The sequence below is a fragment of the Aulostomus chinensis genome, chromosome 20, assembly GCF_037954235.1.
Source record: "Aulostomus chinensis isolate RoL2024-O1b breed Wild chromosome 20, RoL_Achi_v1.0, whole genome shotgun sequence".
NCBI classification, from domain to species: domain Eukaryota; kingdom Metazoa; phylum Chordata; class Actinopteri; order Syngnathiformes; family Aulostomidae; genus Aulostomus; species Aulostomus chinensis.
Genome location: NC_141339.1, coordinates 20,588,002 through 20,609,769, shown reverse-complemented (window position 1 = coordinate 20,609,769; position 21,768 = coordinate 20,588,002). Strand labels below are relative to the sequence as shown.

The 21,768-nt window shown below is 41.9% G+C and overlaps 1 protein-coding gene and 1 long non-coding RNA gene across 3 annotated transcripts in view; one reads left to right on the top strand and one right to left on the bottom strand.

Annotated features, from left to right (window-relative positions):
- Window positions 1–21,768, top strand: part of plcb1l (phospholipase C beta 1-like) — a 135,145-nt gene that overhangs the window by 83,380 nt on the left and 29,997 nt on the right. For both annotated transcript variants that reach the window (XR_015110532.1, XM_086188818.1), the window contains exons 6-15: window positions 22–75; window positions 2,016–2,091; window positions 4,700–4,800; window positions 6,117–6,283; window positions 10,741–10,887; window positions 12,036–12,193; window positions 14,402–14,484; window positions 14,744–14,828; window positions 19,512–19,686; window positions 21,300–21,386. Coding sequence is in view for 1 of the 2 variants with exons in the window: in XM_086188818.1 (XP_086044944.1) it covers window positions 22–75; window positions 2,016–2,091; window positions 4,700–4,800; window positions 6,117–6,283; window positions 10,741–10,887; window positions 12,036–12,193; window positions 14,402–14,484; window positions 14,744–14,828; window positions 19,512–19,686; window positions 21,300–21,386 (1,133 nt within the window). In the remaining variant the exon portion in view is untranslated. The remainder of the gene's footprint in view (window positions 1–21; window positions 76–2,015; window positions 2,092–4,699; window positions 4,801–6,116; window positions 6,284–10,740; window positions 10,888–12,035; window positions 12,194–14,401; window positions 14,485–14,743; window positions 14,829–19,511; window positions 19,687–21,299; window positions 21,387–21,768) is intronic.
- Window positions 13,306–21,768, bottom strand: part of LOC147243211 (uncharacterized) — a 42,582-nt gene continuing 34,119 nt past the window's right edge. Inside the window, exons 2-3 of the long non-coding RNA XR_015110533.1 lie at window positions 16,464–16,589; window positions 13,306–13,912 (exon numbers count right to left, since the gene is read on the bottom strand). This is a non-coding gene — a long non-coding RNA (uncharacterized LOC147243211). The remainder of the gene's footprint in view (window positions 13,913–16,463; window positions 16,590–21,768) is intronic.

Below are 21,768 nucleotides of genomic sequence, written 5' to 3'. Positions count from 1 at the left end.
CATGTGCTCTGTCCGATGCAGATACACTCGACTGAAGCTGCAGCTGAACCCTGAGGGGCGAATCCCCATCAAGAAGTAAGCCTCTCTGACTCATCCTTCTCTCTCCTACCACCTCTCCACTCTTTTAATCAATTCATGTCTTCCTCTGCCTTCTCCCACCACTGTCTGTCTGCACATGCAGCAGTTTATGTTAGTTGTATTGGTGCAGGTTAGAGAATATGTGAATTAATTCTATCACTTTTCTTTCCTCTCCTTCTCTGAGGCATACCCTTCCTGGTTCTGTGTTTTTGTGTTACTGCTTTTATCCACAAATTAGTCCCAACTCAATGCAAAACCAACTCCCTCCATCTCCATTAGCCAAGTGCAGCTTTCAGGGAAGCAACAGTGGACCTCGGCGATAACCTCCCTCAGAGCTGCAGAGGAAAACAGTGGGTGTCAACACAGAAAGGCAGAAAGACACTCCGTGCTGTTTAGGGAATTAACCTCCTAGCTGGGAGGACATGTCAGCTCGACTAATGTCAGCTTGACTCTGCTCTCCCGCTGTGTATTCAGTATGTGCTCACGGATCTGCACCAGCATACCTCTGCATGTTATTAACGCGGGCCATGGCCACCAGAATCCCCCAGAGGAAGCTGCAACTACACTGGAGTGTGTTTTAGTTCATTTGATTCATTGTTGCAATACATGAAAACAAAGGAGAGCGTGCAGTGCCCCGCCCTGCCTTCCACTGCACCCCCAACGTTTGATGACATGTGACTGAATACGTGTAGTTTGTTTTTTCTTAACCATTTTGTCCCCAAGCCTTTTGTTTATTTAATCAAGTGTAGAGGTTAGATGGTGGGTTTACCTGCACAGCTGCCATCAATCTATAGTTACAGCTCAATTGGGCCATTTAATTAGACGACTGAACCAAGGAAGACTCAATTTATCGATGGACGTATGTAGAGCTGGCCGTAATCAGGCTTGGTTTCACCTTTTTCACCTTTTGTGTGATATAATGAACAAGTTAGCAAGCGGTGTCCTTGTCAAACAATGGACTTGCATTGAAAAATCATTGAAGAAACAACTTTGGATTACTGCACATTTCTTGATATAATGTTACCTATCTTGACTGTGTGCTGTTAAATTGCCATTTTAAAAATCACAGTGGGGCCTACAGACTATGAGCAGAACGCCAGAACGAGTATGGGGCTGATTTAAGCATACACACGCCTAAGTAAATCAGTTGCTGATCGCGTAAGCGAGGTATGTTAATCAGACATCTTAAGGTTGTTGTTTTTTTTCTTCCCCCAATTGGGCCAACATGTTTACATGATCTTAGTCAAACACAGTAAATCCACTCATTCGAACATCATTATAAACTGAGTGTGACATAGAGGTATTTTAGAAGAAACTGTGACATAAAAAATGATCATTTTAATGGTAATGATGATGGTATTGGAGCTGCTCTTGGTAACAGTAACAAAAATAAGGAATTGCAAAAATTAAAATCAAGTGTAGCTGCTACTTAATGTGTTCATAGTGCTATTTGTTATGTTTGATAGTAATTGACCACATTAGGATGTTCAGCTGCATACAGCTGCCATTACTGAGATAATGTTAATAATCATAGCCAAATTAGTGTGTTTTGTAGTGCACTTATCATATTTGAAGATAGAAGGGTCATTTTTTACAATGATACTGCGCACATACGCATCCCTTTCACTATTTACTGTGATTTATTATTTTGATTGACTTGGCAACATACAGGTTGGAGATTTCTCCCTTCTACATTTTTTTTGTCTTCACAATTTGTAATTCCTGATTTCCTGGTTGTTTTCTCTGGTTCAAATCCCAGGTTACATAACTGCTGTTTTTTTTTTTTTTTTTTATTCCTCCCCATCCCATTAATGTTTCTGCTGCTCTAACAGAATTTTCTCAATGTGTCCCGAATCACTTAAAACACCTTTGTCTCTGCGGTATTCTCTACGATGGTATTTTACTACTGAAAAAGGGTATGTTTTGTATCCCCACAGTATTTTCAGGATATTCTCGGCAGACAGGAAGCGAGTGGAAACAGCCCTGGAAAATTGTAACCTCCCTTCTGGCAGAGTAAGACACTGAAATTCAAATTTCTCTCTGCTCATATCTCCTGTCTCTTAAGCAGCTCCTCTCAGGGTCCCTCCTCTGTCTCTGTCTGCCTCCCATTTCTTTGTCTCCAAGCTCTTTGATGCCATCTATCCATCTGTCATCTCTCCGTCTCTATCCTCCTACTTCACTCATTTGTTCAGTCTTATTTTCTGGATGTTTGCATGGCTTCCCATTTAGAACTGATTTAGCCCTGTAATGAAACAAATAGACCCATGGGAGCAATAGAGATGACAAAAGCGGTTTTATCTTTACCTCTCAGATATCTCTTGGGAAAAGCTGCCCCCTCATGCATAGTGGTGTTAACAGTCCCCCGACACAGCAATCTCTGTGTTTTAGTATTGGCAAGCAATTTACATGGTTGGTGGAAGCACATGCTGAAACATATGCATATCCAGTAGAGCAGACATGTGCGAGCTGCAATGAATGACTGTAGAATTCAAACAGAATAACCACGCGTACTCAGAAATATAAACAAATACTGACACAAAACAACCTCTCGATGATGAGATGTGAAGTAGGGCTGGGCGGTAGGACCTAAAATTCCTATCAAGGTATAAATCGAATTGATTCCCTTCACGGTAACGGTATATGTCGTGGTATAAATTTAAGAATAAAAAAATTATGATATAAGCAAAGATGTAGTGGAATTTTTAGAGCACTTATTGTGCAGAAGGTAAAACTCCAAAGTAAAACCGAGCACTTTAAGGTGCAAAAAAGTGCAATCAAACACAGACAACTTATAACAGATGTAAAAAAGAATGTTCTCTATATTGCAAAAAAATAAACTGCTGGTATTACCTCTGTTTGCCGACACTGGCACTCGGCACATCTTGCAAAGTATTGTTTTCTCATCAACATCCGATCTTTTAAATCCGAACCAAGTCAAAATCACAGAGGTAGCACCTTTTTTTTTGGACCAGCTCCTTCTCCGCTGTCTCTATGCTTGCAGCCATTTTGAGGCAGGTGCGATGATGTCATCGAAGATAGGACGGTAGAACACAATTCTCTACAGAATTTATATAATTTCTACTGCATATACCGCGCAGCCCTAACATGAAGTCGTCTGACATGTAGTATTTCCTGAGAAATACATTCAATATTTGAAGTGGCATTTTTTTTTTTTATCAAAATCAGCGTTTGTTTAGATGCCTGTACTATGTACTAGAGGGAGGTTGTGTACCTCTGTCAAGGCTATATCAAACCCAATGTAAAAAAAAGAAAAAGAAGAAAAAGCCATTTTTCGTTATTTTAAGCAAAACTGCACCACAATGTCATGCCTTCTCCCTTGGCTCATACTCCACCCCTCTCCTAAGTTTCATAAAATGTGCTTTAATAGTTTTGTGTAATCACGCTAACAGACAAAAAGAATTTGCAAACATAACCTCCTCCATCGAGGCAATTAGCACAGCAAGAGGTAAAAACATGTTGCCTTATGAAAGTCTGGTGGGATTCGCTGTTGTTGAAACGCTCAAGTAATTACAGCTAAATGGTAGCGCTGGTAATCCTTCAGACACAAACACACTGACAGGCAAAAGCGCACACACAACATAGCTCACAAAAAGGTCTTTATAGTGACTCACTGCGTTTTGACCTGCATCTCCTCCCTCTGCGCATCTTCCTTTCTCACATGCCTTCTCAAGTGTTTGGTTCTGCTCTGTTTTTCGCTGGCTCATTGCTAATTGTTGCTGCTGAGAGCGCGGTGTCTTCATCAGCTCTGTTTACCTCTGATAACTCTATCAGGAGTCACGCAGCTTTTGTATTTTATTCTAGGTGCGAATTCCAGGCAGCCGTTCTCCACTAGGTTCTCCATACAATTGAAATACATACATGTCTGGAATTGCTTCCAGACAGAGACCAGAGATCAGAAAAAAAATTTAACTAAATCAAACTATTGACTTTCAGATGAGGGAACCTGACGTTCAATAATCCTAAATTACATTTGGGTAAAAGGCCTTGTTTCCGCACCACTCGATGCTTGTAGAACTGTAGTGTTACAGTTCGTAACCCACAACAGAGGAGACCGTATGTGTCAGCGATCTCATTCTTTCAGGACCAAATTAAGCAAATTAAAGTTTCAACCCCAGCTCTTGCTAATAAAGCTTAAGCTGGACACCCCACCTTTCTGGTCATGCTCTTCATGTTTAATGTTTTTTTCTTATCTGAATTTGCTATAAACATGCCATTGACGGTATCGGATCTAATTTTGCAGTCATCCCTGTGCCATTTTCTGTTTAAAAAAAAAAAGAAAGATAAATAAGAGAGGTCAAGAATAGGAATATCTTCTGGCATGAAATGTTTTGTGCGCGCAAATTTCAGTGGCCTTTATGTTTAGAAGGTTCACCATCTGTCCCATCTGCATTGTAAAAGAGTCCTAAGAGTCACTTTCCACATCTATGTTTACTCAAAGAGGTAAATGTACCGTATCTTTTAGTTGTCTGAGTATCTCGCGCTTTAAAGTATAAACTTTTACAGCAGATATCTCTTCACACTAATAAACGTGCAGCCCCATTATGTGTGTAGATACGTGTAGTAGAGCCCACTGTATATCTGATCCTGTCACCTTGTGCAGAATGACTCCATCCCCCAAGAAGACTTCACTCCGGAGGTCTACAACATGTTCCTGAGCAACATTTGTCCCAGACCCGAGCTGGACCACATCTTCTCAGACGTGTAAGAACTATTTGTCTCTCTGTTGTCTCTGAATGATAAACCGTCTGTGTGCAGAACTTTCAGGTTCAAGAAAGAAAGTCTGTTAAGTTTATCAATGTAAGAGTTAATTACTTCTGTCTGGGACGTAATGTTTTCAGTCAGCAGGATTTTACAAAATCTGATTTTCATAAAACCTGGACCGAGGAGGAACCCATAAAATTTCTTGGCTGATTTTCATTGATTTGTCAGAGAACATTACTTGGACCTCGGCAGTGGTCCGCTCTCCCTGAATGCCCTTCTTGTCTGGTATTAGGTTCTCTACAGCCATCTGTTGCTCTTCTCAGACTGGCAGCTAGATAACAACTGCTAGGGCTCTGTGGCTTTGCAGCTTCAAAACACCTGCCTTTTCCTACCAGAGTCACGATAAGCATCAGATTATTATAGGAAAGTGTGTTGTAATGGCCCCAGCTGGGAGTCCTTGAGACCCACTGTGTGGTTCCTTGTGCTGCTGAAGCAGATCTGCCCCTTGGCCCAGAAGGACTCACACCGTCAGCTGAGGCAGCATGCCAGCACAACAGGGGCCACTCCAAGTCATAAATCTAGATTTTAATCACAGTTAAGTGAGATGTCATAAGAGCCGGGAGAATATGGAGATGATGAATAACCGGAACAGGCTTTGGTATGAAAGGTGTTTCAATCAGATCCCATCATTTGCTCAACACATTTAATCCTCCTCTCCTTTTGCGCATCTGCTGTTCTCCCTCTCCACATCTCTTAGCCAATTTAATTACTGCCCCCACCTCCTTCATCTTCATCTAAATTCTTGCGTCTCTGAGCTGGTGAAAGCTGAAGACCAGAGGCATTATTTTTCCAGGTTGGTCCATGAGGCTCATCTTCATTAACTATCTCTGGAAGGCCTCGAGGGAATCTCTTCATTTTAGGCTCAAATGTCCACCGGGACTTAATGATGAACTGAAAGGATTTTGGTTACTTAAGGTCAAAGTTAGTGTCACCTTCTATGAACACCATATCTGTGGAACGCCCTGAGGGAATTTTTCCACATTTGCAAACATCCAAAGAGACTTAAGGATTAACTTAAAAGATTTTTGTGGTCAGAGTCACGGTCATCTCACATTAAAGCCATATCTCAGGAACACATTGAGGAAGCTTCCTCAAATACACGACAAACATCCACTGGGATTCAAGGATGGCTTGGGGGAAAAAATGGTCAAAGGTCACTGTGACAGCCACGCGCCATAGAGTCACACAAACGTGATGCTGTATTTTGAGCTCTTAATGTCACTTAGTAAGTATTGTTTTCTTTTTTTTCTCATTAGGGGGGCCAAGAGTCGTCCATATCTCACCGTGGAGCAGATGACCGAGTTTATCAACAGTAAACAGCGGGACCCTCGACTGAATGAGATTCTTTACCCTCCTCTCAAACCAGAGCAAGTTCAGCTGCTGGTGGACAAATATGAACCCAATGCTTCGCTGGCACAGAAAGGTCAGTACAAGTGTCAGTACAAATGCAGGCTGGCAATGGGCACATCTAAACACGCACGGAACCTTTTTATTCACGGAGTGAGCTGTCCATAAAGTCTTTTAATATGTATGTAACCCAAAGAAGCAGCGAAGTTCTGTGAATAGCGGGGGGGGGGGGGGAATCTATTTGAGTTTTGCGCCCTGTTCTGACTCTCTCCCCTGGCCTCACCAGTGAATTTTGGCAGAGGTGTCACTATGGCAACATTCCTGCTCCATCATCTCTAAAAGTCCAAATAAGTGAGCTGATATTGAGGTGCCAGGGACTGAAATGTTGTTAGTTTTATCTACAAGATTATAGGATCCTTGAATGGAGGGTTCGGGGGAAAGAGTGAAAAGACGAGAAAAAGAGGACTTTAGGTGCCAACTTGGAAAAAATGGCAAAAACACGCAGGTAACAGTGCCAGTGCAAAACCATTTGAGATTTAGTACGATCAAACCAGATAAAGCACAGTCCAACTGAGACGGGTGAGTGTAGTGAATCCAACGCTGAGTTGAGGGACTGCAGCCAAAACTAGAGAACATGCCTCTCTAGATATCAGGTCAGGAATGCGCCAGTTCAAATAATATCAGTGCTGGAAAGCATGTTGCATGTTAAACATGCTGAAGTGAGCGAAAGCAATCACTTGTACTTCTTGTTTTTGAGTCTGGATAAATCATGCGGTAACATCTTTATTTTCTCCCAATTTCAGCATTTCTAATAAGGCAAGAAATCTCTTTCTGTATGACCTGATTATTCCCACAACCGTTCATCTGTGGGCATTAATGATGCCTCGAGGAAGTGCTGGGCTGGGCTTTTTTTCTGGGGTCTGAGGGTCTGAGTTCTGAGACGACAGCCAGGATTCTGCCTTGATAGCTTTGATGCTCTGATGCATCTTCTGGGTGTCAGGATTAAAGTCATAACCCTGAGATTGAAGTGAGAACTCCAACACCTGAAGTATCCTGAAGACGTGTGTGCTGTGTTCCGTCAGTGGAGCAGCGTGGGACGTTAACCAGCCACACTTGCTCAGTTTTTCCTAGCTATAAACATCCACTATATGTGTATATATCTATGGTTCTGGCTGCCCTGCAGCACCAGTGGAACCATTTTGATGGAGATTCTCTCTCTGCAGGGCTGCGTTGTCTTATGAAATGAAAAAATAAATCATAGATTTGCCATGAAAAGGAGCGAGTGTGAGATGTAAATTCTGTTGTTACATATGGAAGAAACTTATAGTTTAGAAACATATTGTTGACAAAACTTTTAAATGAAACGGAGTATATTCATTACTTGAAAATTCCTGAACAAATATCTCAAGTTTGGTAAACTGTTTCTACAGCGACTTCTGCTTAAAGTGAAGTGTGTCCCCTAAATATTTTCTGATGAACAAGGTTGTAGTCAGAGTACACAGTAGCATGAAGTATTCAGACCAGTCATGAATACATGGTCACGCTCTGTCACTTTCACTTTTTGCAGCACATAACTGTTGCAAACTTGACTTGAAGTGTTTTGCATAATTGGCAAGAAGACAGTTGAAATGTAGCATGATATAGCAACATGAGTGGTTTCAGGTGAAAAGCCACAAGGAAACTGCCATGGAATGCAGGGCTGTAAGGTGGGTTTTTATTCAGACTTGGCTCTGCAGTGTGTAAACTTCTTAACTGTGATATTGTCCTAAGAATAATATCCAAGGGTCAGATTATTGCAGCACATATTCACTGATACAGATTTGGAGTTTCCGCATAACTGTCAGAAGAGGCTTCAATAAATCATCATCATGCCAGTCACATTAGCACGTTTTATTACTTGCGTCTGACTCAAACACAGGCACAAGTACCATTTCAGTCATCCCTCCCAAGTAAAGTACATATTTTTTAATGGCTTTTCAAAGGTGTGACAAAATGGATCAGGGGTGCCGACAGTACTCCAGTTACTTTTTTTTTTGACCACCCAGTGTTCGACTGATCACTGTGATGCACTCGTACTGCGATGGTGTGTATTCATACTGTCCCGGGCTCTCTGGAAGCATGCCCTTCTCTGTCCCCGTGACAGATTTCCCCGTGTGAAGTATTTATCTAGCCGGAGGAAGTGCCGCCATCTGCTCTGCAGCGGGGTCCGGGGCTTCACATGCTACCTTTGCACGCACTCGTGCACACATTTTTTCTGCTTTCAAGGACATTCATATATTCATATCTATGTGCATATTAGGCATTTGCTCTTTGAGGGCACTGGGAAAGCATTTAGTGTGAATGCGTACGCCTTGTTGGGTGGGTAATGAATCAGGTGCTTGTGCCCCAAAATAGCCTGTGTGATATGGAAGGAGGAGTGGGGAAAAAACAAACAAAAAATGTTTTATGTTTTATTTTCTTGTTGCGCCTCATTTTGCTTTTTTCAGTTTCACTCTCTGGCTCCCCTCATGAATATTGTGAAAAAGATACTTTCCGTTCATCTCCTCACAACTCTACTTAGTGCTCACTGAAACATTCTACCATTGTTTGAAGGTGAATAAAATGATAAATTAAACAAGACACTCACTTACATTCAAAGCAGCTGGTGGAATATCATTACATATTCATCTGGTGTGACCGTTTTCTCAGTTTTTGCCATTTGGTGTCCACTCTTGTCTCACAGACTACCATTAAAATCAGAATACATTTCCACTGCTGCTTTCTCTTACCTTAACAGCTTGTTGGGTTTTTTTTTTTTTTCCTTTGACGAAGCCTTTTATCTTCTTTTGCTCCCAGATGTAACTTAGATATTTCGGATCACACCTGAAGAGCGGCACCTGTAGGATCTCGCTCTTGTCCTCCTCTAATCTCATCTGTGTTAGCAGCTTTTTGTTGCTGTTTGACCTGTTTGAGAACCTGGGGAAACATTGAGAGTGTGATTGTGGTATGGGGGTTCGACCTCATACTGGCAGAGGGAGGCCCCGGTAGTCAGCAGGGAGTAAGACGCTAGAAGCTCAGATGTCACAGACAGCAGCCAGCGTTAATTAGTCCAGTGACTCTGCAGAGGGCGGCACCGCATTAATTAGCATAAAGTGGCCGGAGGGACCTGCTGCACCCGTTGAGCTTGCATCACTTAGCATATTTAGCATAACTCTAAATGAGTGTGTATGTGTGTGGAAGGGGCTGCAAGTGTTCTGGTTTGAGGACTTGTAATATGTTGAACAGAGTTTAACCCATGCAGGTGTAGCGCGGGGTGTGCATGGTAATTTGTATGGAGATTTTAATACTGTCTGGCTGGCTCGAGATGCTTTTCATCTGTTGCTTATTACTTATTTATTCAGTAATATTCACTTTCCGTCGGCTCACTCAAGGACGACATGAGCTCAGTGAAGACAGCAAAAAGGCAAAGCTTAACATGAGTGACCTTGACAAACAAATCTAACAAGGCAAGGAAAACGTCAAGGGCAGTTTCTCTGATCCTTGCGTGACTTGAAGAGTAGCAGTGCTAGTAGGAGCCAGCAGAGCTTGAAATGCAGAAAAACAGGCGGGTTTGTGCATTTCTGGGGCTTGAATTTCTCTGATAGATGTTAATTCACAGCTTTGAATGGTGATCATGGGGGGGGGGGGGGGTGTTTTTTTTGTGTGCAAAAATCTACTGTTTGACTATTCACACAAACATCTACGCTCAGTATATGTGCTGCATGGCTCGACATCAACACGGTCACATACAGTATCCAAGTCAATATATCAATATTTACTCTTGGGATTTGCACAGAATATGTACGAGTATTCATGGTTCTCAGCTGATGAATGCTGCTGCTGATTCACTGGCGTCCAGTGCTCCTGGTAATTTGGTGTAAACATTCATGTCCCACAGGATGAAGTGCAATAACTGGTAGTTTGTGACAGGAGTAGAGGCTCATTAATGGAAGCCATCATTCTTCTTTTTGGTGACAGCAACAGCAGGGCCCTTAATGTGAACCTCTGTAACTGACCGACTGACAGCAGACGTTTTGGTTATCATTATTTTGGTCTTTTTATTCTCTTCTATATTTTATATAATTTCATATACTGCAGAATTCAGTGTTTTGTTTGTTTTTTTCCCCCCTTTTTTTCAAGTGCTTCCATGTCAAGTGACCATCAAGTGTCCTAAGGAATCCTAATCTGTACCAGCTACTGGTGGTAGACCTTTCTGTTGTGTTTCGTGGCTTCTGTTACTTTAAATAAACATTTTCTTATAAAATCTACAGTTGTTTCATATACTGCATAATTCAATGTTTTTTGTATTTCCTCAGTAGCGTCCACATCAAGTCACACAGGGAGGCCAAATCAGTACCAGCTATTAGCACTTGATGGATATATAGGACAGTGTCTCACCTCTTTTGTGACAATAATCGTGAATGGGACCGAATTTGAGGGTGAAGCTTTGCATGACAAGAACAAACAAGAAGTTGTCATAATGAAGATGTCTGTGTCTGTGTTTTCGTCTCTCAGGTCAGATCTCGGTGGAAGGCTTCGCCAGGTATTTGAATGGTGAAGAGAACAGCATCATTCCTCCTGAGAAGCTGGACCAAAGTGAAGACATGACTTTTCCGCTCTCCCACTATTTCATCAACTCCTCACATAACACGTATCTCACAGGTACGCACACGCGTCACAAATCAAAAGTCAGTCACCTAAACAAGCTTTGCAGTTTTTGTTCTGCGCGCACACACACACACACACACACACACACACGCACACACACACTAAAGAATACAATTACGGTTGCACATGTCAGTACGGTCTAATCAAATATGCCAGTGCATTCCTGCTCCTTTCTCTTACATTACCTATCAAGAGGTTATCCAATCAAGTCATACCATGAGACTCAATTCATTGATATTCATGAGCTAAATATTTCTTTATGCTGGTAGCCACAGTAACTGGCTCCCAGCAGTGTACAAGCATGGCAGGAACAGTACAGAGGCCATTTTCGATTCAATGGATATTAGAATTCATCTATTCAAATCTATTCTGGGAGGAACTGAAGAGCATTGAATCTTTCAAGTGGATCAAATTTCTCCGATGAAGGAAAAAATGGAATTTCTGTCACAGTCCCGCCTCATAGCCTTTGAGATGAAGAAATGGCAGAAACAGGTTGTTGATTCTGTCATCTGTAACAAGTTTTTCTTTCTCTATTTTCATCCTGACACATTGTGGCGTTATAATGAGAGGTGCAATAACGTGGAATGCATTTCTGTCTTTGCATTATTAATATTACAAATGTGTATAAAAAGATCCACGCTAGATAGCCAGCCGTGACAGCAGCTAAATTAATGTTCAACAATGGAACTCATTGAAAAGTATGAAGGTGATAAAGATCAGGGGTAGAGAGAAAGAGTGAGGAGAAAATGAGAGGGGGAATGAAAAGAACAAAGGGAGGAAATGCATGACGCCACCTGATGTGCGAACACACAGATCTCAGTTTCCTCCATTTTGCAGGAAAGTGCTCTGCTAATGTGAAGAGATAATTGCTTTGCTAATGGTGACAGGGTGATGAGATTTGCCTGCTTCAGATAAAGTTGTGCTGTCTGCTGCTTGCTAGCAGCCAATGCAGTTCATGCACACTGTAGAAGTGGGAGGACACACTTTCGTACGTTTGTATTTGTATGTGTACCAAGTAGAGTCAAACTTAGACAAGTTGTGGTTAGTGTTAAGGAAAAACTCTTCAGGAAAGTATTGTAAGGAAATGTAATGTCTGCTGCACTGGTAGAAATAATATTATGTGTTTGTGTGTCTGGATGCAGCCGGTCAGCTTGCTGGGAACTCTTCAGTTGAGATGTACAAACAGGTTCTCCTGTCTGGGTGCCGCTGCATCGAACTTGATTGCTGGAAAGGCCGCACCACAGAAGAAGAGCCCGTCATCACTCACGGCTTCACCATGACAACGGAAATCTCATTCAAGGTAATGCAGGGAAACATTGTAGTGGGACAAAACGAAGTAGAAGCCATGGCTGAAAATGACCTGGGAACGTTCATTTCCTTATGTAATTCCACAAATGCCACGTTGGAGTGCGACACACATCTCCTTTTTCTGGCCGTATGCTCAGTAATACACAAACGCTGTGATGGTGTGTTTGATAGATGGCAAACAGACGTTACTGGACAGATTTTGGTGTTTTTAGCCATCGGTCATCATTAGCGAGCCGAAAAATATATGGCAGCCTCTTTCGTCATCCAGAGTAACAAAGATATGACACAGCAGGGGGAACAAGCATGTTTCTGGGCTTAAGACACTTACAGTATTTGTACTTGACTTACACTACTACTTGAAAAACACTCATTGGATGAAGTATCCCTTTAAGGTGTAAATATGTTGGAGGGCCTACATCTGCATATTCCCTCAAGAAACCAAGATGCAGCAGCTGGTTTCAGGAAATAAAGGCAAAGCAAATGGAGGATGAAGGTTTTATACAACGGATAGTTAATTGTCACTGAGGACTTTGACAACATTATAGTCAGCAGAGAATACAAGAATACATCCAAACAGGCGTAGGGATGTAAAGAATGGCATCGGTATGTTAGGGAAGAAAGAAGAAATAGATTGATTAAAATAAGGTGAGAAAACAGAGGAGCTTGGGTCAGAAGGCAAAGAAGCGTGGGTGGATTGATCTATGGATGAAATTTAGATCTAATGAGAGGAACAGAAGAAGATCAACAAGCCTAATGGCATTGGACTGTTGAGAGAAATACATAAAGACAAGAGAGAAGAATGAGAGAGGGTTGAATTACAAAGATTATTATTATTGGAGGAGATGGAGCAAATGGAAATGAAGGCATTAACTGAGCTGACACCATTCTTAATGATGGCATAATTGACTTAGACAGTGGCTTAAAAATCCAATATCAGATGTTGAGCTGTTTCTTGAGTCTTCCGCGGATTTGAAGAGTGGCACCATCTCCCATTTCTGTAAACCATGACTTAATTTGATGAAGGACTGAGAGCACAGCTTCTTATGATTACTTTCCATGATTTCCTTTACCAGAAAATAACAGGAAATGCAGCAATGCTACGCTGATGAGTGGCCTCAATGGACCATAATGCATTTGGAGTAAGGCGGGGTGTTAATATTTTTTGCACTGTTGAACTGTTTTTTCTGTTGCTGTTGCTGTTGCTTTCTCCTATATTTCAACAGGTTTGAGTGTGTTCTCTTGGGGAAGCCGGCAGACATTCTCGGAAAAATAGCGAAGATAGTAGCATAAGTTGGCAAGACTGTTGTGGAGTCAAAAAAGAAGGGGAAAAGTCATCAGCATTCATTTTAGCGCTCAATTTATGGTAACAACAGTCTGTCCTCTTGTGTTGAAAATTATTAATAGTTTCTGTGGAAGAGACGGTGGATCCAGGCACTCAAAAAAGGAGTCAAAAGGAAGAAAAATACATTTAAAGGCTTTGATTTAAACGTGGCCACATCACAAATAAAAAAAAAAAATAGTAGAAACTAGAGAACACTTGGGCTGAGGTTAGGCTGCAGCTCCGAGGGCAGGACAGTCACGTCCTAGCCGGCAAGCAAGGTGAAAAAGCCACTGTTTCCAACTCTTTGGGGTCTCTGCTGGACAGTCACTCCTCGAAGGTCTCCAGATACGTCCTCCTTGTAGAGGTCATCAAACAATATCAGCAGCAGACCTGCAGGGCCAGAAGGGAGACATCAAGGTTGATCCTGTGCTGATTTTGTTGACGATTCGGACCTGACCGCAAATCCACATTTGAATCCGGATTTGGAAAGACATTCTCTTTTTGGAGGACGTAGAGCACCTGAGGCTCTTTCTGCTCATCCGCCACAAATTACTGCAGCGCTCCAGCTCTCAGCGTGAGAGGTCGTTCACATGAGGGTTCATCACCTGAACCCAGAAATAAAGACTTGTTCAAATTAGGGGGAATCTATTCAGTTCGAGGGCAGTGAAGGACGTGGCAATGTCATGAGTGTTTTGGCAAGTCAGCTTCCTGTTACTTTGTCATACGTTGTTAAATGTACATATTATCACGCACTTCAGTTCATCGTTATTTCTTTGCTCTTCTTATTTCTACTCTTGAAAAGAAGCAGCCGCAACGCGACCACTTTTCTGTTTCTAATGTATATTTTTAAATGGAGACTTTTTTCCTCTCTGTGTTCAGGAGGTGATCGAGGCGATTGCAGAATGTGCCTTCAAGACCTCGCCCTTCCCCATCATCTTGTCTTTTGAGAACCACGTGGACTCGTAAGTCAGCAGATCATCTCAACTCAGGGGTGCAAAGGCTAAGCTTATTGATCAGAACTGCAGCACTGACACCAACGTCAATACTATTTGGTGTTAGCTCTGTAAACATTTACCAATCTTTAAGGAGGTGATTCTCATTGGTCACTGTGGCAGTAAATGGTTCCAGGGGGGCTTTTTAGGAGCAGCATACATATTCAGGGAATATTGACATTCAGTAGAGAAATGGTGGTGATGTCTGTTTGTGTTTGATGACTCCCAGACCAAAGCAGCAGGCCAAGATGGCAGAGTACTGCCGGTCAATATTTGGAGACGCATTACTGACAGATACTCTGGAGAAATATCCCGTGAGTACATAAGAAGCTGAAACACACACACACACACACACACACACACACACGTATGCACACACTGATCTGCTCACTGTCTCTTTCATACACACATACGTATGACATGGCCAGCAGTGAGGGATGCAACATGTATGCTCACACATTTGAGTGCACAGAAATGTTTGAACACAGCTGCCCGGTGCTCTCGCCGTATATCCCTTAGCCGCTGCACTTACCTGCCGTTCTCATGTGGGTCATTTGAAATAACTAAATAAAAAAGACGAGATGATCAATTTTTTTTTTTACGGTAAATCATATTTCATGTCATAAATGCTCCAGATAACAGGGTAAACAAACAGTACAGTAGAAGGAGTACAGAGGGGGACGACAGTGTTTGAGTGGTTAGTGTTCGATGTCTTTTGCTCCGTCTGTTTTTCGAACTCAATGTTTGAGCGCTGCTTGTATGCAGACAGGTTGCGGTAAAACAAAAGCTTATGAGCCTCATATGTTTGGTTTAGCATGATAGCCTTCACCAGCGAACACAACTTAAGTGATTTCGTCAGTGCCGTGCTAACATTTATTGAGCAGTGTTAACGTTATTATTAAGTTGCAGACACTGAGTTGACGCTGAATATCCACAACAAACTCCGCAGACTTGTCAAGCCACTTGTTGGCAACCATCATTTCGTATCGTGTGTTATTCACTTGATTAGTTTTTTGCCAAAGACACAAACATCAAAATATCTTAAGTTAATGTGAACCACAAACCTTCTTCCAGACCGAAAATCCCTTCAAAAATCCTATTGACCTTGAGGTTAAGGTAGCAAATGTTCAACAATAATAACTTACACCCAGGTTTGATGAGTCGTTTCACACCGTTCTATTTGTCGTTGACCATTGGTCATACATGGGTGGTGGCAAAGTATGGCGTTCACCCATGTTTTGTGTTTACATGAGCTGATAAGTATGTCCGTTTCTCCTACCTGTCTCCATTGCCAACAAATGCTAGAAATTTGCAGGCGTTTGCGTGTTTCTTTCATTGGCTATTCTGATGTTTATTCAAAAGCAAGAAAGCTAATACACAGACAGTATATTCACTCATTTGTACCTGTTCCTCCTCCACCTCTCTCACGTACAGCACCATATTGACATTGACATGCCCCGTAGCACTTTGCAAAAATGTGCCAGTGTGTTTCCTCTTACACGCCTCCTACATTTGTCTCCCCGTGTCTCAATTTCAGTCACTGCAGCTATTTACATGCCACAGAAGCCAACTTTTAATGAGCCATTCTACAGTCATTTTTATTTCCCTGCATTACTTGCTGTTATCATGCGAGACTCTGCAAACAACAGAGATTAAATGTTCAGACGAAAGTGTTTTACAGCGTAATCTAAACGTGGCTTTTCTTGGCAGCCCTTTATCTGTCTCTCCTCTGTTGCCATGGCTACCAGTCAAAAGCTTGCTTTGTCCCTTTGTGGCCAAACCCCCCCCCCCAAAAGGCGTCTTTGTGTGTAATGACGCAAGCACTTACGTGAGGCAAATCTAGACACTTGTCGCATACACTCTGGCACCCCTAGTGATGTCTGGCTCACTCATGAAAACATACCACATATACAGTCCGGCACACATTTGTACTTTGATATACCACTTACTCCTTTGGTGTGATTCCCAGGGGACGTCTTGTCACTGTTGGTATAACACCAAAGAGCAGCTGAAGTTCCCAGCAGTCAGATGCCGCATTATCTCAGGCACGCAGGGAGCTTCTGTAGCTCTGCTGCCTGCCAGAGACACAGCCCACAGAGAATTACAGCCTTCTGACTAAATTTGACATTGAAGTATTATCAGGGAGAAGAAGGAGAAGAAACGATATGAGGAGTCAGATACCAAGGGAGAAGTTAGAGAGAGGGAGACAAAAAAAGAAAGCACCATTGAGGAATCAGATTTCTACCACTGAGCATGTAATAACTGGGAAAGGTGAGTGCAATGACAGCCACTCCCCTCTGGCCTTAGACAGCCGTGTATACAGCATATCGAATGGGATATCAGCTCTGTACGTCCCGAGGGGCAGGGGCAGATAGGGTAATATGGCTAGATTGGTTCCAGCTGAGCCTGGGGTGAGAATAAAGAGGATTACGGTTCCTCCCATATATCCACTCTATATTTGGAGGGAATAGAAGCGACTTGTTCCTGCCTCTTCTTTTTTTTTTTTTCAATCAAGCTTAGAACATTCTACTCTTTCCCCCCAATATAAGCTGAAATTATTGAAAAATTGGATTGTCCATGAACATGTTTTGCTCCTTTTATGAGGCTGATAAAGCCTGAACTGCCAAAACATTTTCATAACTGGAGAGCACACAGAGAACGTATACGTGTGCCAAGGAGGCTATGTGAATACACAATGTGAAGGTAGTGTCATCAAAATCCCCTCAGAAAGAAACTGATGAACACAGTCAAGATGATTTCAGGAAGAGGAAACATTCAGCTTTCAACCATTTCCTGCGACTAAAGGAATTTGTCTATTACAGAAAAATACTGCTATCCTGCCAGTGGCAGGGAACAGTTCTCAGGAACCAGGATCTAAAATTTGGTCCAGCTCCCTCCCTAAGGTTAATCACAGCCCTGTCTTGTGAAGGCTTAATGTTAGGCTACAGACGGATTCGAAATTGAAAAGGCAAACATTTTTGAAGAAAGAAAGCAGGATTGTTAATAATATGGGCAGAAAAAGAAGGAAGCAGGTCAAGCTAACAGGCAAACAAAATTAAGATGACACTCCGTTTTAGCAACCTGTACTCTCTTCAACCAAGACTGTGTGACAGCATACAGTGAAACAGGCAGGTAAACAGTCAAAGGCAAAGTCGGTGTCTGCTTTTCTAAAATCATCTTGACATTGAAGAGTCTTGGTGTTTGACAGGTCAAAGGTCAGCAAAAGGTCCATTTTAATGTGCACATCTGCCAGAAGCCTGTTGTTGAATGAGTAAGAGGGGATGGCTTCTTAGTACACAGCAGGTGTTCTCAAATAGTGGAGGGTTAGAGCGTTTTGGCGGCTCTGTTGATGACCTCTTTTCTCCCTTATTACACCTGAGGGAAAATGGGATTTAGGGCAGGAAAGCTTAATTGAACCCATACAAATAAACCGAAGTTTCAATCAATCGGTTTTGTGTTGTGAATTTGAGTGGAGTCAAGATAAACTGCCGGTGTTTAACCGGTTCCATTTAAGTGGAATGAAGCCAAGGAAAATTGACGCCTAAGCTTTATTTTATCACTTCCCGTCAGCAACAGGAGAAAAGGTGTTGAAGGATGCGTGTGGCAGCACTGGAAGTAGGTTACCATAGAGAACAGCTTGGTTTCACTTTGCTGCCCGAATCACTGTTGCTCTTAAAAGAAGTAAAAGTAAGAAAGGTTTGGAAATGTTTATAGCTAATAAGTTGTAAACATTGTATGTGTATGTGTGCACATTCAAAGTAACTGCTGACTTTCTCCATAGTGCATTATTAATATCCCTAAACACTGTGATCCAAAAGGAGTGTACCCCATAAATAAATCAGAGATCTGCTTACTTCAAGCCAGCTCCCTTGAGAGAGTGTGTGTTTGTGTTTAACGCTCCGTTTCCCTCCAGGAAGCTGATTTCAGTGTTGAAACCATGAACTTGTAAGCTTAACAGAGTTCGTAATGTTCAGTGCAGATGCTGGCGGTCATTAACGAGCAGCGATTCAGCAATATTCCTTAGTGATCTCTGCACAGAATAAGCCCCCCCCCCCCCCACTAAAGCTACCACGAATTTACATTTAAAGTGACTCCCTCCAGTATGCAAGTAATGAATTGGCTAATTTAACTCGTTTTCAACTAAGAGGGCGCTAGAAAGGCAAATAGCCCACTGTTATATACAAATATTACATACAAATAAGACATATATGTCTGGATTTATTTCTAGTAAGTATGTGGAATATTTTCAGAAATGTCTCTTTTTAAAAAATGGGGGGGGGGGGGAGGGGGGGTTCTCCACTGGTTAATACTTTTTAAAATGTTTCCAGACAGGTACAATGTTACTTAGACAAATTGGCATCTTACAAGAACAAATTATTTAAAGTCGCTAAGCACATTGTACAATGGGAGGGCAAATTCTTTTGGCTAACCCTGAAGTTACTGTAAAGCTTTGGGATTGTCACATTGGATTTTGAATTATTTGTGGAAATTAACTTGGTGTCAAACAAAAGCCTGCATGAGATAATCTTCTCGAATGAAAACCACATTTATGACTTTTTTTTTTTTTAAAGCCTAATGCAATTCTTGGCACGTACATGGTAACGTTAGCTTCTGTTGATAGCAGCCGCCGTTTTAGACTCATATTAGCTAAAAGATTCCCAAGTGTGGTGTTTTACTGTTGTATTTTTTTGTTGTTAAAATAATGTGAAAATATCTCATGCTTGTTTAACTCACTGGCCTTAATTCAGGCAACGACAAAACAACACTGACCATGTAACTTATTTCTGGGGTTTAAGAGTCATTCCTGTGCCCTCTCTGCTCATTAAATCTCATATCAATCCATCTTTACACATTCTATGACTGTGCATTTATTTACTTGGCTAAAAAAAACAAAAAAAGTTCATTAACTTCTCCTGAACTTGACACTGTCTTCATTAATGTGACCCTTCCACGGCTGTCATCACCTCACTGCCTCATACCCTGTCACACCCTCACAGCTGGAGTCTGGCGTGCCACTACCCTGCCCAATGGAACTAATGGGGAAGATCTTGGTAAAGAACAAGAAGAAGCACCACAAGACAGATGGCAGCACGAAAAAGAAACTTTCTGAGCAGGTTTCCAACACCTATAGCGACTCCTCCAGCGTGTGTGAACCGTCCTCCCCGAGTGCAGGTACAGCGCTCCTGTCAAAACGTCCTGACCCATCGAGTCACACTGGATCTGTTGAGTTACGATGTTTCAAGTTGTAAAATGTCGGCTGTCTGGGTCCATCTGCGTTATAGACCAACACCTCAGTGGAGTCCAAAAACTGATTCAGCAGAGCAAAACAGCGCTGTTGTTTATCATTCATCATTTTCATGGCCCTTTCCATCAGCTGAGGGTATTATTGGCTGTTGGATACTCCTGCTGTCAGAGGTATACACGGCTCGTCACGTGGGTGTCTTAAACACTAAGCAGTAGTGGCCTGTAGTGTGTGAATGCACATGCATATGAACACGTACGTTATGCGATGACAGCCTGATGCCGCGCCATATGTTTCAATTTACGATCTTTTAATATTTCACCGGTGCCCCCTTGTTTTACGGTTCGATGTCATATATTTCATTGTTCCCTCTGGGCTCAGTGGTGCTGCAGGATCGTTCTACATTTTACAAATGGATTACAATGACATCCAGGCACACTGAAGAACATGTGCACTACTCAAGGCCTTAAAACGAAATACCGCCTTTGAAAAACATCTCCCAGAGCTTAAATCGAAATATCTAATGAGCTAAAACATGGTGCCATATTTTAGACCACAAAGCATGAATTGACACAATGCATTGCGCTACTTTAAGCAATATATGTAATGACGACGCAACATGCATGAGTTTAAACAACGAGGCAGGATTGAAAACCACATAATTCACTTCTTTAAAGATAATATTGAATGATTTCACGTGCACAACCTAAAACCACCAAGCATGACTTAAAACAACTAAATAATATGACTTAGTACAGTGAATTTCATGACAAGCAGCAACATATCTCACCTAAAACAGAGAAGCATGACCTAAAACAGCATGTTACATGATTTAAAACTTTTTGTTTGGTTTAAAACGACACCGGTGACTTCATATAACATGTTGCACGACGTAAAGCAACATGCACATGGCATTGATGATGTGAAAGGACGTATTTCATGAGACAACATGCCCAACTTGTCGATCATGACATATGAGACGGCTTTATGTGTGTGAGTGTGTGTGCAGTTTATCATTCAGCTAAAAATAATAATAATTGACCTAATGGTCAATCACCTTTTGTTTGCCTTGGTTGCAGAGCGGAACGCTTCACTTTTACACAAACACACACTGCCACCTAGTGTAAGGAAATAAGAAGTATATATCTTTTTCATGGAATTGGTTTTAGAAAAAAGAGAGTTTGGTTTTTCCTGGCTTTAGTTGTTGCATCTCTCAATAAAAGTATTATTAACATTTCTCACTTGAACATAAATACATACTTTCCATCATCATAGCACCAAGCAGATACATTTTTCGGAGCCTGCAGGCTGTTCTTGACGGGCTGCACTAATTCAACAAACCCCACCAAGAACATATTTCAGGCAGGGTTCTATGGTGCCTGACAGTTAAAATGTGACACAAGTTACATTCACATTTGCCACCCAGAACACCAGATCAGTGTTGTTCTGACAAGTAGCACAATGTTATCGTATAATTACCTGGTTATGCAGCTTTGTGTGGGTTGTTTTTAGTCTTTTAATATGAGGTTGCCTTCTGTTACAGGCTCAACTAAAGAGGAGACAGTTGACTCCGGGCAGCCGTCGGAGGGCGCTGAGCTCAGCCTGAGGCCGCAGGGCAGAAAGTCCATCGGTGAGTCATGCATAGTGCATGACCTCAGGTTCAGAGGGAAATCTTTAGCGCTGCTCTCATTTGGCTGGCGCTGAAGCTGCAGGTCACTCCAACCATTATACTGTTCAAATTAATTTCCTCAATGTGACCTTAGACGCAGAGGGAAATCTTTAGTAGATATCTCATTATGTGGACACACAGCCTGGGTCAGGTCGACCGAAACAATATTAAAGTTAATTTCCTCGATCCATGAGCTACTTGGGTTGGAAGAGTGAGCTTTGTTTGTGTCGCTGCCTTAAATGTGGCAACTAATCTGAATAAGATACTTATTTAAAAGCTTTCAGGCCAATCGTCCTGACTCCTTCGTCAGTTTGGGGGGAAAAAAAACCTGCTTTTAACTGTT